Source organism: Xyrauchen texanus, chromosome 25 (assembly GCF_025860055.1).
Source record: "Xyrauchen texanus isolate HMW12.3.18 chromosome 25, RBS_HiC_50CHRs, whole genome shotgun sequence".
NCBI classification, from domain to species: domain Eukaryota; kingdom Metazoa; phylum Chordata; class Actinopteri; order Cypriniformes; family Catostomidae; genus Xyrauchen; species Xyrauchen texanus.
The window spans coordinates 22,807,185-22,821,594 of record NC_068300.1 but is presented as its reverse complement, the minus strand read 5'-3'; the positions used below and the strand labels follow the sequence as shown (position 1 = coordinate 22,821,594).

The following is a 14,410-nucleotide window of genomic DNA, read 5'->3' as shown; positions in this document are numbered from 1 at the left end:
TTGTGCCACAGGTCAGCATTGCAGTTAAAATGGTATATTCTACTCCAGAGCTTTACTCTAAATTATTACCACTTAACCTATTGTTAGAAATGACTTGTAAATATGATGTTATACCTCAATTTATTTGGTATCCTGCACTTTCTTTGGTACCAAATATCCTCATTGCTTGTGTTTACTGGTAATTCTTTTCATCCCAGAGCTGATCTCTTTATATTATTAACAATTATTGTGTTACAATAGTGTTTTTTAAAAAAAAGAAATTGGAAACCTGCATGTTCTTTAGTGTGTGTGTGTGTGTGTGTGTGTGTGTGTGTGTGTGTGTATATGTTTGTATTTTTCTGTTATTTATATTTCAGTGATCTGACATCTTGTTTCAATGACAGTTACTGTACTTTGAAATGTGGAATTAAAACGCCAAATGGAAATTTGTCTGGTTTGATCAATCATTATTCTTGATAAACTGCATGCTATAAATATATATATATATATACACACAATAAGCGGCGGCAGATCGCTCGAAAAAAGCGTTTGCCTCCGACGGTCCGCCTTCGATATAACGGCGGCGGCTGGCCAGCGTCCGCGTATCGAAGGCGGCTGCCGCCGGCGGACCGCCGTCAAACGTGTTTGCGATATCGCCATTCTGCCGCTTCTACTGCCGCCAGCGGACCGCCGACTTATTGCTATCTGGGTTAGAGTCATTAATGTTGTAATCAGACTACACTGTGCTAGCATCATGCTAACATATGCTAGCATCGCCTAGCGAAGTGCTAAAACATGCTAAAAACGTGCTAGCATCATGCTAACACATGCTAGCATCGCCTAGCGAAGTGCTAAAACATGCTAAAAACGTGCTAGCATCATGCTAACACATGCTAGCATCGCCTAGCGAACTGCTAAAACATGTTAAAACGTGCTAGCATCGCCTAGCGAAGTGCTAAAAAAATGCTAAAAACATGCTAGCATCGCCTAGCGAAGTGCTAAAACATGCTAAAAAAGTGCTAGCATCGCCTAGCGAAGTGCTAAAACATGCTAAAAATGTGCTAGCATCATGCTAACACATGCTTGCATTGCCTAGCAAAGTGCTAAAACATTCTAAAAACGCGCAAGCATCATGCTAACACATGCTAGCATCGCCTAGCAAAGTGCTAAAACATGCTAAAAACGTGTCTATCCATCTATCTATCTAGCAACTAAGTTAAACTTGAAACTACTTTAAACTACAAACTAATTTAAACTAAACTAATTTAAACTATAAACTACTTTAAACTTCAAACTACTTTAAAATATAAACTACTTTAAACTAATTTAAACTAATATAAAATTCAAACTTCTTTAAACTTCAAACTACTTTAAACTAATTTAAACTATAAACTACTTTAAACTATAAACTACTTTAAACTATAATCTAGTTTAAACTATAAACTACTTTAAACTATAAACTACTTTAAACTAATTTAAACTAATATAAACTTCAAACTACTTTAAACTTCAAACTAATTAACTACTTTAAACTATAAGCTACTTTAAACTAATTTAAACTAATATAAACTTCAAACTACTTTAATTTAAACTACAAACTAATTTAAACTAATTTAAACTTCAAACTAATTTAAACTATAAACTACTTTAAACTTCAAACTACTTTAAACTATAAGCTACTTTAAACTAATTTAAACTAATATAAACTTCAAACTACTTTAAACTATAAACTACTTTAAAATAGAAACTACTTGAAACTAATTTAAACTTCAAACTACTTTAAACTTCTTCAAACTTTCTGGTCCAAACTTTCACAAGCCAACTTAAAGTTTGTACTCAAACTTTTTAATCTAGTCTTATTTACTGGTCTGTGTGAGTGTAATACATGCACCAAGTTTGATTCCCTTTCATGAAAATGAGAACTTCACCAGGAGTGTGCTGCTCCAAAATGCTGTACATACAGGAGGATAACTTGATTTTAAGCTGAAAATTGTTATGAAGGATGCACAACAATAAGTTTGTATTTAGTTTAATTTTGGGCACACTTTTTAGCCAGCTGGTTTGTGGAGGAAACCAAAACCAGGGTGTGGTGTGCACCTTTCAAAATAATTTCTCAGCTTTGTGTTGCCACTCAAAATTGTGTTTTCCAGTCTGTGCTTCATTTATTTTGGAGCAGTACATTCCTGGTGAAGCTTTCACTACAGGGGAGGAGTTATTGGGTCAAACTTGGTAATGTATTGTACTCTAATAACATTTCAGTTACATAGTGGTTTTTGCTTGTTTATTAATCATCATTAAAAATGTGACAGCGGAAATTAATGATGCAAATTTTAATGGTTTTATAGTATGAAAACTAACATGTAATCTACACACAAATGTCACACATCTTCCATATGCCATTAAGCACTGCTGCTTAGATTAGTATCAAGCTGAATGAACTCTGTTACGGAATAAAGCTTAATGTTTTTTTTTTTCTGTAGTTGTTTAATGAGTTGGAACGTATCCATCCAGCAACAGGGAACTTGTGTCAGCGATTCAATGAAGGCTTCAAATGTATTGTACTGAAGGTGCTTCACCTAGCTCAAAGGAAATCCCCACTATTCCAGTTTTACCTGGAGACAAAAGAAGAAGCTCTTACTGAGGATCTTCCAGGTACTGATTAAATGTTAATACCTATACCACAGTGTTTCCAAGTCGTGGGCCTTAATATGTCTTTAATTCTATTTTAGATTTGTTATTATTCTTATGTCATAAAACAGTGTACTTCAATTGGCAAGGTCTTAATTAACATAGGTTCTGTGGGGATGTCATCTTTTATATTCAAATTGCTTACCTGAAATTGACATCTACACTGGACCAAATGCATAGTGATGACCTTAATATTTACCTGAACTGCTTCTGAATTAGAAAAATGGTGTTTAAATATCAAATATATCTTATGTCTTGCAGATATTGACTTTAGGGCAGCCCTCATCTTTCTGCCTTACATCTTCAAGGAGAACATTGATCACTTTATTACACTTGGAGAGGTATGTCTTGCTTGCTAAAATCTCTTTTGTTCACCTCCGTAACACCAAATACACTTGACAAACTGATAGAAAGTAAATCACATTGTTAACCCCACACATATCTCCACTTAATGGAATACTTTATCCACTTTTAAATATTTCATTACTTTTAAGTGGTATGTAAACTGGTAATGAGGCTGATCACCTCAACATGGTTGCTACGCTGAAGACTTGCTTGGATGGTCCTATTGCTTTTTGTCTTCCACCATTGTTAAATTACTTAAGATTCATCAATTCTTGCTTAAATTCAGTCAAACAAGTTTTAACAGCAATTCATATCTGTTCTTGTGTGAAAGGAAAAGGCGGAAGTTTGAGTACATAAGCACAATATTTGTGCACATTGACTAAAAAATAAAATTGTACTCTTAATTGTGTAGCATGAACACCCAAAACAAAATCTAATTCACTAGCTGAGCCTGCACACCACATCAGAATAGTCACATTCTAATTATAAACCACTATTTGAGCATATAATGTGTAAAGAATGTAGATGATGCATGTGCTTAGTAATCTAGTGTATCTACCCAATAACACAATGCTAATTATTGCTATTTTAACAACCCTATCAATGAACATCACAACAGCCTCACATTCCTCCTTTAAGAGCAAGTGCAATATGTCAGAATGGATTAACTTTTCGTTCATTACCAGAATTTGTGAGGTATTAATATTTTTCACCAAATGGTAAAACTGTCAGGTTAATTTTGCTTTTTTCCTTTTGGCTTTGAATAGACTGATCTTGACAGCCCGTACCCAACTATTCAGTTGACCGACCAAGACTGGAAAATGGCCTTTGCCAGGAGAGCTCCAAACATTCTGAAAGTGGACCACATCGAGGTGTGTCGCACCTCAGGAATCGATGAAGGAATCATCTCAGCGTTCTGCACATACTTCGTGTTCAATCTTTCATATCCAAGACATCTGAAGAACACACTGATGTTTCTCCAAAGGTACATTGCCAAAATAGTTGTGGATGGTGACCAGCCTCTGCCAATAACTGTCACTAGGCAAATAAATCTCCTCTACTGACCATGCCTCGTCCATACCAGTGCTCCAAATGCTCCAGGAGGACATTCACCTTGATGAAACTAATTCAGCACATAGGACTCATTCATGCCCATGAAGCCAATTTCACTATTACATGTGGACTTAATGACTGCCAGTCAACATTTACAAAATATGAATCTTTTAGGTGACATGTATATCGAAAACACACAGACTGTGTTTTACATCCTGACAATGATGACGACGACGATGGAAATACTGAGGTAGTCGATGAAGATTTTGATCAGCCTAGGACACACACTGTCACTGAAAATCCTCCATGTATGGATGAGCTGTTAAAGAATTTCAAAGAAAATCTTTTCAAGTTCGTTCTGAAATGTAGAGAGAAAAATGGCCTACCATTGTCAGTTCAAAAAGAAATGGTTGATGATGTTAATTTCTTGCTGTGTTTTTTTTTAAGGAGAACTATGATTCTTTTATAGCTTACCACCTGCAGAAAAGTGGTTTTGACATGTCACAAAGTCCAGAACTGAAAAGGGTTATACAGTCTAATGATTTTTTTGATGAGGCCTCAAAAGCTATTCGATCGCCATATATGATAAAAGACCATTGTAAATCCAAGCTTAACATGACAGAACCTGTCCATTTTAAGTTAAGGGACTCTGTAGGACACTCAGTGGGCTCCTATTCATATGTACCCATTGATAAAGTGCTGAAAAATTACTGTTCTCATGAGGACATTTGGGATCAAATTCTGAATGAAAATAATCCAGAGACAGACAGCGAATTTTTAACAGACAACTGTGATGGAGAAATTTTCAAACAACACATGTTTTTTAAAGATCACCCAACTGCATTGCGGCTGCATTTCTATGAAGACGAATTTGAAGTAGTTAACCCATTGGGGTCAAAAAGAACCAAGCACAAGCTGCGCGCATTCTATTATACTTTAGGCAATTTGGACTACAAGTATAGATCGCAGCAGAGACATATTCATTTAGCGTTGTTGGTGCGTTATTCATATGTTAAACAGTGTGGTTTGGATGTCATCTTAAAACCTTTGCTTAATGATCTTAAAAAACTGGCAACTGATGGTTTTACAGTAACTGTTGATGAAACTGAACACACATTTCGTGCTGCTCTTGCAACTTTATCTGGTGATAACTTGTCAGCTCACATGATCGGTGGATTTACCATGTCATTTAACTCTGGTAGAATTTGTCGTTATTGCATGGCTTCTTATGGAGATATAAAACACATGTTTGAGGAAGACAGCTTTGTTTTAAGAACATCTGAGGTTCATCAGTGTCATCTTGCCCGCGTTCAACAAAATCCTGATGACAAAGTGACTTATGGTGTGAATGGTCCTTCACCTTTTGAAGAGTTGCAATATTTTGATGTGACAAAAGCTTTACCACCGGACATAATGCACGATTTGTTAGAGGGTGTAATTCCACTTGTTATGAAGCTAGTTATTGGTAAAGCTCATACAGAAAAACATATAACTATAAGAGAAATAAATGAAGAACTACAAAAACTGTCCATTGGTTAAAATGACAAGGTAAACAAACCAGTACAGTTATCAGAAAGACTGCAGCATGTTGGTATTACTGGATCTTCTTCACCAAAGTGGTGCCTTTTCAGGCTTTTGCCTTTTGTAATGGCACACCGTGTGCCACCTGATTGTAAATATTGTTATGTTTTTTTGTTGTGTCGAGAGATTACTGAGATCGTTATGGCTACGAAGGTGAAGAGAGAGAACCTTTTTTTGTTAAATGTAGTTGTTCAAGAGTTCCTGACAGAAATGAAAGATGTGTTTGGGGGTGTTATTACTCCAAAGTGTCATTACTTAATTCATTATTCAAGACTGATACAAATGTATGGGCCGCTGCATTTGTTATGGTGCATGAGATTTGAGGCCAAGCACCAATATTTTAAAATGGTTGCCCATAACTGCAGAAATTTTGTAAACATAGCTACAACACTGAGCAACTGACACCAGCTCAGACAGTGCTGGGAGTTTTGTGGGAGTATGCTGGGTGAATTTGAGAAAGTGCCGGCAAAAAGTGTGACCACTCATTTTTTATCTTTACCTGTGGAGCTGCAGAGAGCCCTGATGGTCAATCACAACCTCAGTGATGTAGATTTAACAGAGAAAGCTATCCAACGTGTGTCTGAAGTAACAGTCAACAATGTGAAGTATGCTGTCAGAGATGTATTTGTCATAGATGTACTGCATTCTGAGCATATTCCATTGTTTTGGCAAATCAAGTACATCTTTAACATAGACACCATGTGGATCCTTTATGGAAAAATGTTGATTCCTCTGTCCTATGACCGTCACTTTCATGCATGCAGTGTCAAGGTTGATAAAGAATGGACTTTACTGAAACCAGGAGATGAAATGGACTTTCAGGCAAATGACACTTACTCAGTTGATGATCATTTATATGTCACAGTTAGACATTGTGTTTAAAATGAATTTAATCATTTTAAGAATTTTAAGATTTAATAAATTCTGATTTTAATTCAGTGTGTGTACATTTTTATATATATATATATATATAAAATTATAGTCAACGATTGTACCGTCAAAGCCAATTTTGTACCCTTTTTGAAGGGTCCATTTTGTACTGTAAAGGTACAAAATTGTCACCACAGGTACAAGACTGGTCTCTTAAGGTACAAAACACAGGGGTACAAATATGTACCCTATGCCAAGGGTACAAAAGCTGTACCCTTGAGGGTACAGCCCCAGTGACAAGCCATTGTACCCCTAAAGGTACAATTATGTACTTTATTTTCTGAGAGTGTGGTATGAACAATTTAGCAGAATAAATTGATGAAGTTAGAATTTTCACGAATGCCTGACTATCAGTGAACAGTGAAAGACATCTGCAACATGGCCAAAATCTCGGGTATACTTTATTTTTTTTTATTAATTTGCAACCATGGTGATATCTATAATAAACATAAAAATCCCTGTTTTGACGTGAAGGATAAACTCAATGAAAAAGCAAAATTATCCTCTGGTTTCACAGTTGCGCAGAAATTTCGTTTATGTCCACATTTTTTCCAACCTCGATTTTTTTTTTGTTATTTTACCTTTTACAGGTTTTGCAATTATGACCTGTACAAATGTTTAAGAAAGTGTTAAAGTCCCTGTAAAGGCAATAAAAAAAAATCTAAACGCATTATAAATGTTAAAAATGTATTGCTAAAACACATGACAAAGACTGAACTGTGAAGTTCCGCTGTCGCCATATCTGTTTCCGGTTTACCTGCTCCGACAAGCAAGGGACAAGGGCTTTAAACTCTACATATCGAGTTATCTGCGCAACTACAAGGGTAAGTATTTTAATTTAATGTGGTGTGCCGGCAGATAGCGGCTAAGCTAGTTCGCCACGTGTTCATTTTTTATGTAAGGTTAGTATAGAAGCTTGTTTTTTCTTAGTTTTAAAGCAGACTGTTTGTTAATTTTTGTGATAATTGTAATATAAATTATATTAACTTGCTCTCCTCTCAGTTTCTAATAAAGATCAGGGCACAGGTGAAGTCACTGTCAGGGCATTGTGCTACAGGTCCACGAGGAAAGCAGATAAACCTCACAGTTTGAGTGTATGGTGAAGCTAGAATTGATAAGACCGCAGTTATAGGCTTGTTACTTTAATAGCCCGATGTTCCTGGGGACTCGGCTAAGGTTATTCATGTTTAATGTAACTCAAATCAAATGAAAACAGTTATTGTAGGCAGGTAAGTTTCCTAGCTGGTCCCCTCTGTGTAAAATGCGTTCTTATTCAAGTTTTCAACTCAGTCATTCGTTTAAGATGCAATCTTGTGTTATAAGTATTAGGCTATCATGATTATACAGTGAGCAAGCTATATAAATAAGTATTTAATATAATAAAAGTTTAGAGCAACAACCGAGGGTGTAAGGTAAAGGCTGAATATTGTAGATTTATTACAATATGTTGCATGTTTGATTTAAAATACCTGTGGATATGCCACTTCCCACTCATGAAAGTGTTATTTAAAGGAGCACACACTCTACAAAGGCCTGACTGGAGATTTGCCTGATCTATCCGTCCTTCAGGTGAGTAGGGAATGATATAACTATAGCAAATTTCACTGTACAGTATGATATATCAACCAAAATCTGTATACCAATATTTCATTTTCTTTTTCCTCCCCTTTTACAAACAAATATTCTGCTTCAAAGAAAAAAAAAAGAAATTGATGTTATCATAAGGGTTCTTCATTATGAACTTGTATGCCATGCATAACATACTGTGGATAGAAATTACAGGGAAAGTTACTGGTATGATAATTGTGGTTATATTACTATTATATTTAGTGTATTGCTAATCAATATATTGTTACTTCCCAAGTGACAGCGCCTCACTTCAAGAGCAAGTGAAGCAAGTTGGGACAATGTTGAAGACATTTGCTCGCACTGGGCAATCAGGTACAACTTGCAAACAACACCTGTGGTTGCCACCTGTACATGTAGTAGACCTAGATATAAATGTCATAGTTTAGTATTTGAAGGACCAGGACTGACTACTTTATTCTTTTATTCTGGGAACCCCTGTAGGTGCAGATCAAACCCTAATGCTGCGACGTCTTGGAGTTTGGCGATGTTGTGCGTAGCATGGACAACAAAATGCTATGCTGCAACATTTCAGTGCCAATGTGTCTGTTGGAGAGTTATCCCTGCCAGGGGATCTGTTACTCCCACCTAGACACCCAGGAAGATTTGGCATTGCTTGACAACAGTTTGAGGCAGGATAAAGAGCTCCAGCAACGATTTGTAAGTGTGCCGATTTCGTTTATAACGCCATAGGGTAATCTAAAAAGTAAAATTAAGATCGTACACTGCATATTCTACAGTCTGAATCCACAGCCTGTCACATTTAAAATTTATAAGAAGCTTCAGAGAAATGTAATTTGTAACATGTTTTTTTTGTATTTTCAGCTTCGGTTTTTGGCAATCAAATGTGGGAGGGACCTAAAGACAACTGTGTGGCGAATGCTTCAGAGTAGCTTCTCTAATCACCTTTCCATCAAATGGAATGACAGAACTTTATTTTCTACAGGAGCCATCCGGAAGAACCCGGCAACCCAGGATGCCACTGATGAGGCGATCCAGGTTAACGTTACGCGTTGCCTGAAAGGAGCACCTGAACATGAAGGTGGAAAAAGGTGCCGCACAGCTGAGAGGGACCCACAGCCGACAGCATCACTGACAACTGGAACCCTTTCTTTATCCTGCAGTCAGTAACATCAAGACCCCTAAAAAAGCCTGCTAAAAGTGTCAGACTACACTCACCCAATCCGTCACAGTGCTTAACCGTTATTCTATTGTTAAATATAGCTTATAAATCCTTGTGCCACAGGTCAGCATTGCAGTTATAATGGTATATTCTACTCCAGAGCTTTACTCTGAATTATTACCACTTAACCTATTGTTAGAAATGACTTGTTATACCTCAATTTATTTGGTATCCTGCACTTTCTTTGGTACCAGATATCCTCATTGCTTATGTTTACTGGTAATTCTTTTCATCCCAGAGCTGACCTCTTTATATTATTAACAATTATTGTAAGTGTTACAATAGTGTTTTTTTTTTTTTTTTTTAAATGTTTTTTATTGGAAACCTGCATGTTCTTTAGTGTGTGTGTGTGTGTGTATATATATAATGTTTGTATTTTTCTGTTATTTATATTTCAGTGATCTGACATCTTGTTTCAATGACAGTTACTGTACTTTGAAATGGAAATTTGTCTGGTTTGATCAATCATTATTCTTGATAAACTGCATGCTATAAATATATATACAAAAAAAAAAATATATATATATATATATATATATATATATATATATATATATATATATATATATATATATATATATACACACACACACACACACACACGCATACATACAATAAGCAGCGGCAGATCGATGGCCAGCGGGCCGGCCGCGGAACGAAGGCGGCTGCCGCTTTTAAAAAGCGGCTGCCGCCGGCAGTGCGCCGTCAAACGTGTTTGCGATATCGCCATTCTGCCGCTGGAGCACCCCGCCGACTTATTGCTATCTGTGTAATAGCAGACTCCATAAGTATATTCAAAATATTAATATTCAAAATATTAAGAAGAAATGCACTTTGTGACATAGAAGATGAACTATCATCTCTTCTAAGTGAATGTATTTGTGTTAAATCCTTTTGTAACGAGCTATCTCTCAGAAAAAACTAATTTCAATATATGTATAAACACTTACAGGTGAAACTCGAAAAATTAGAATATAGTGCAAAAGTTCATTAATTTCAGTAATTCAACTTAAAAGGTGAAACTAATATATTATATAGACTTATTACAAGCAAAGTAAGATATTTCAAGCCTTTATTTGATATAATTTTGATGATTATGGCTTACAGCTTATGAAAACCCCAAATTCAGAATCTCAAAAAATTTGAATATTGTGAAAAGGTTCAGTATTGTAGGCTCAAAGTGTCACACTCTAATCAGCTAAACACCTGCAAAGGGTTCCTGAGCCTTTAAATGGTCTCTCAGTCTGGTTCAGTTGAATTCACAATCATGGGGAAGACTGCTGACCTGACAGTTGTGCAGAAAACCATCATTGACACCCTCCACAAGGAGGGAAAGCCTCAAAAGGTAATTGCAAAAGAAGTTGGATGTTCTCAAAGTGCTGTATCAAAGCACATTAATAGAAAGTTAAGTGGAATGGAAAAGTGTGGAAGAAAAAGGTGCACAAGCAGCAGGGATGACCGTAGCCTGGAGAGGATTGTCAGGAAAAGGCCATTCAAATGTGTGGGGAGCTTCACAAGGAGTGGACTGAGGCTGGAGTTACGGCATCAAGAGCCACCACACACAGACGGGTCCTGGACATGGGCTTCAAATGTCAAACGTCTTACCTGGGCTAAAGAAAAAAGAACTGGTCTGTTGCTCAGTGGTCCAAAGTCCTCTTTTCTGATGAGAGCAAATTTTGCATCTCATTTGGAAACCAAGGTCCCAGAGTCTGGAGGAAGAATGGAGAGGCACACAATCCAAGATGCTTGAAGTCCAGTGTGAAGTTTCCACAGTCTGTGTTGGTTTGGGGAGCCATGTCATCGGCTGGTGTTGGTCCACTGTGCTTTATTAAGTCCAGAGTCAACGCAGCCGTCTACCGGGACATTTTAGAGCACTTCATGCTTCCTTCAGCAGACAAGCTTTATGGAGATGCTGACTTCATTTTCCAGCAGGACTTGGCACCTGCCCACACTGCCAAAAGTACCAAAACCTGGTTCAATGACCATGGTATTACTGTGCTTGATTGGCCAGCAAACTCGCCTGACCTGAACCCCATAGAGAATCTATGGGGCATTGCCAAGAGAAAGATGAGACATGAGACCAAACAGTCCAGAAGAGCTGAAGGCCGCTATTGAAGCATCTTGGTCTTCCATAACACCTCAGCAGTGCCACAGGCTGATAGCATCCATGCCACGCCGCATTGAGGCAGTAATTAATGCAAAAGGGGCCCAAACCAAGTACTGAGTACATATGCATGATTATACTTTTCAGAGGGCTGACATTTCTGCATTTAAAATCCTTTTTTTTTTATTGATTTCATGTAATATTCTAATTTTCTGAGATTCTGAATTTGGGGTTTTCATAAGCTGTAAGCCATAATCATCAAAATTATATCAAATAAAGGATTGAAATATCTTACTTTGCTTGTAATGAGTCTATATAATATATTAGTTTCACCTTTTAAGTTGAATTACTGAAATTAATGAACTTTTGCACGATATTCGAATTTTTCGAGTTTCACCTGTATAATATTATTTTTCTTTATAACAATGCAAATTCACGTATCAAGTACATTGTTAATCTCTTTATTATATAGCCTACTTGGTAAATGTTTTATACACAAATGCTAATTTTTGGGTAAGAATCCGCTATTGCACTTTTTCTGGTTGACTATAACTTCTATAGGCCTACTATGTATTTGATGGGCATAAAAAACAAACAATCATTGAAAAGTCAAAAAATGCTTTCATTGTTTAACCTTATATAGATTTTTTTTTTTCTCCCTCTGGCTTTTGTTTTTTTATTTGATAATTGTTATATATATATATATATATATATATATATATATATATATATATATATATATATATATATATATATATATATATATATATATATATTTTTTTTTACTGTTCTTGTTCTGTAATTTTTGACACAATTTCATGTAAGACGTTTGGCATGAAAAAATTAAACAAAAAAAAAAAAAAAAAACCTGTGTTTGTGCTGCTCAACATTTTGAGTTGATATCAAAGTAATTGTAGTAATAAAGCAACCTCATTGTCCGTCCAGACAAAATTGCTCAATTCTTCCATCAACTTCATTGTTTCTATTCATCGATCTGTTGAAGGATGCTTATGTGCGCAGTGTTTCTTTACAAAGTGACATCACCAACTACTGGACTGGCATGCATAATACATCATTTTTAATCGTTTTCGTGGATCCGTGAGAACGGGGATCATTTTGACAACCTTGTCATCTGTACGCGAAACTTTTCAAAAACCCAAAGGAAAAACTTTTCTGTTTTTAGTACATCGTTGTCGACCCTTAAAATCATTAGGTAGTTTTTGTCACATTTGCAGTGCTTCAACCACATGACACCACCACTCCTTCTGACATTTAAAATGGCAAAGGTGGTATAAGGGGTTGAATTTCTTGACATTTTATGTTAAACCTGAGTTGGAGAAATTACCTACTAAAACCCCAAGTAACGATGACATTTTGTTGGAAGAACAGGCATATCAACAAAAAATAAGGCAAAGAGTTAATTATGTGTGCTTGTTATTAACATTTGAGACATTGCTTAGATATGCTCTTCCAAGAAAATAGCATCAAGCTCCAAATCTCCTTGAATATAAAATAACTATCTTTGAATTAAGTTTCAAGATATTCAAGTTTCTTTTTCATAGAAGAGATAAAACAAATTATTTTCTTTCTTTTTACATAAGAATATAGTGGACATTTGTAAAGTGGTAATTTCCAAAAGTTCTGTAACAAAAGCTACTGTTAAAAAGACAAGTGCCACAAAGAACCAAAAAGGGTGTTTCATAGCGAAGCCATAGAAGAACCTATTTTGGTTCCACAAAGAACCTTTAAGTAACATGTTCTCTGAAGAACCATTTTTTCCTTAGTGCCACAAAGAACCTTTTCTGGTGCCACAAAGAACCCTTTCCAAAGGCTCTTAATAGAACCACTCGTAAAAGAAGGGACTTTATTGCACCAATTGATCCAAAACCCTAATTTATGCTTTTTTATTTATATTAACCCTTATAAATTGAAAAGGTTTATGTAAATAAAAGAATTAACAATAGAAAATGCACTTTATAACGTTATATTGATATAATACCTTTTACTATTGGAAATTAGCTTTTTTTTACAGCTTTATGGACTAATTATAAAATGATCATGTATTTTAATTTACTTATCATTAATCATGTATATTTCACTGCTGCCTTACATGCTGTTTTCTTTAAAGTGAAACCTCATAATATCCATGGATTTAAGTAATTATAAATGTATATAAATAAATAAATATCCTATAACATCCTGCATATTAACCAATAAATAAACAAATTTTCTTTTCAGTCAAGGAAAAATGTCTAACCAGCAAAAAAAAAAAAAAAAAAAAAAAAGTAGGCTACTTCATTGCAGTGCATTGAAAATGTGTTGTTTGTTTACTTAACAGAAACAAAAATTATTGTTAAAAATTGAGAAGGACATTGAATTTAATGTAGTAATGTTTAAATAATATTTCACTTATGAATAATGTTGATAACATTTTGAAAATTTTCAACAAAAACACTGAAAGTACACAATTAATTTGCAGTGAGCTAACTTTTAACCAGTGAGTGAGAAGAACATTTTTATGGTCTAAAGAACCTTTTTGCACTACAAAGAACCTTGGAATGGAAAGGTTACACAGATGGTAAAGGTTCTTCATGGAACAATACACCCCAACAAAGAACCCTTGAAGAACCTTTATTTTTAAGAGTGATACACCAATTTAGCCAAAGAGTAGTACAAAGTGTAGACCAGAATAAATATATGGCTCTTGGTTTTCACAGTCACTATATATTTGTTGAAATGCCGAACCGTTATCTTTTTTAGGCCTTGCCTATGCTGCAATTCTGTCATGACATATTTGTAAAATCATATTTTCATCCTTCTAAAAAGCCCATTCACCATCTTAGACTTTTCCAAATATATTAGGCCATCAAAATTCTGCCTGGCACAGTTTATCACAGATAAAGCACCCCTGCCACACAAGA

The 14,410-nt window shown here is 35.5% G+C and overlaps 1 protein-coding gene across 3 annotated transcripts in view; it reads left to right on the top strand.

Annotated features, from left to right (window-relative positions):
- LOC127618364 (sterile alpha motif domain-containing protein 3-like) overlaps nucleotides 1–4,081 on the top strand; it is a 29,208-nt gene extending 25,127 nt beyond the window's left edge. For all 3 annotated transcript variants that reach the window (XM_052090753.1, XM_052090750.1, XM_052090751.1), the window contains 3 exons: nucleotides 2,460–2,631; nucleotides 2,929–3,008; nucleotides 3,780–4,081. In XM_052090753.1, the coding sequence (XP_051946713.1) occupies nucleotides 2,460–2,631; nucleotides 2,929–3,008; nucleotides 3,780–4,076 (549 nt within the window). In that variant the 3' untranslated portion in view covers nucleotides 4,077–4,081. The remainder of the gene's footprint in view (nucleotides 1–2,459; nucleotides 2,632–2,928; nucleotides 3,009–3,779) is intronic.
- Nucleotides 4,082–14,410: the final 10,329 nt, after the last annotated feature.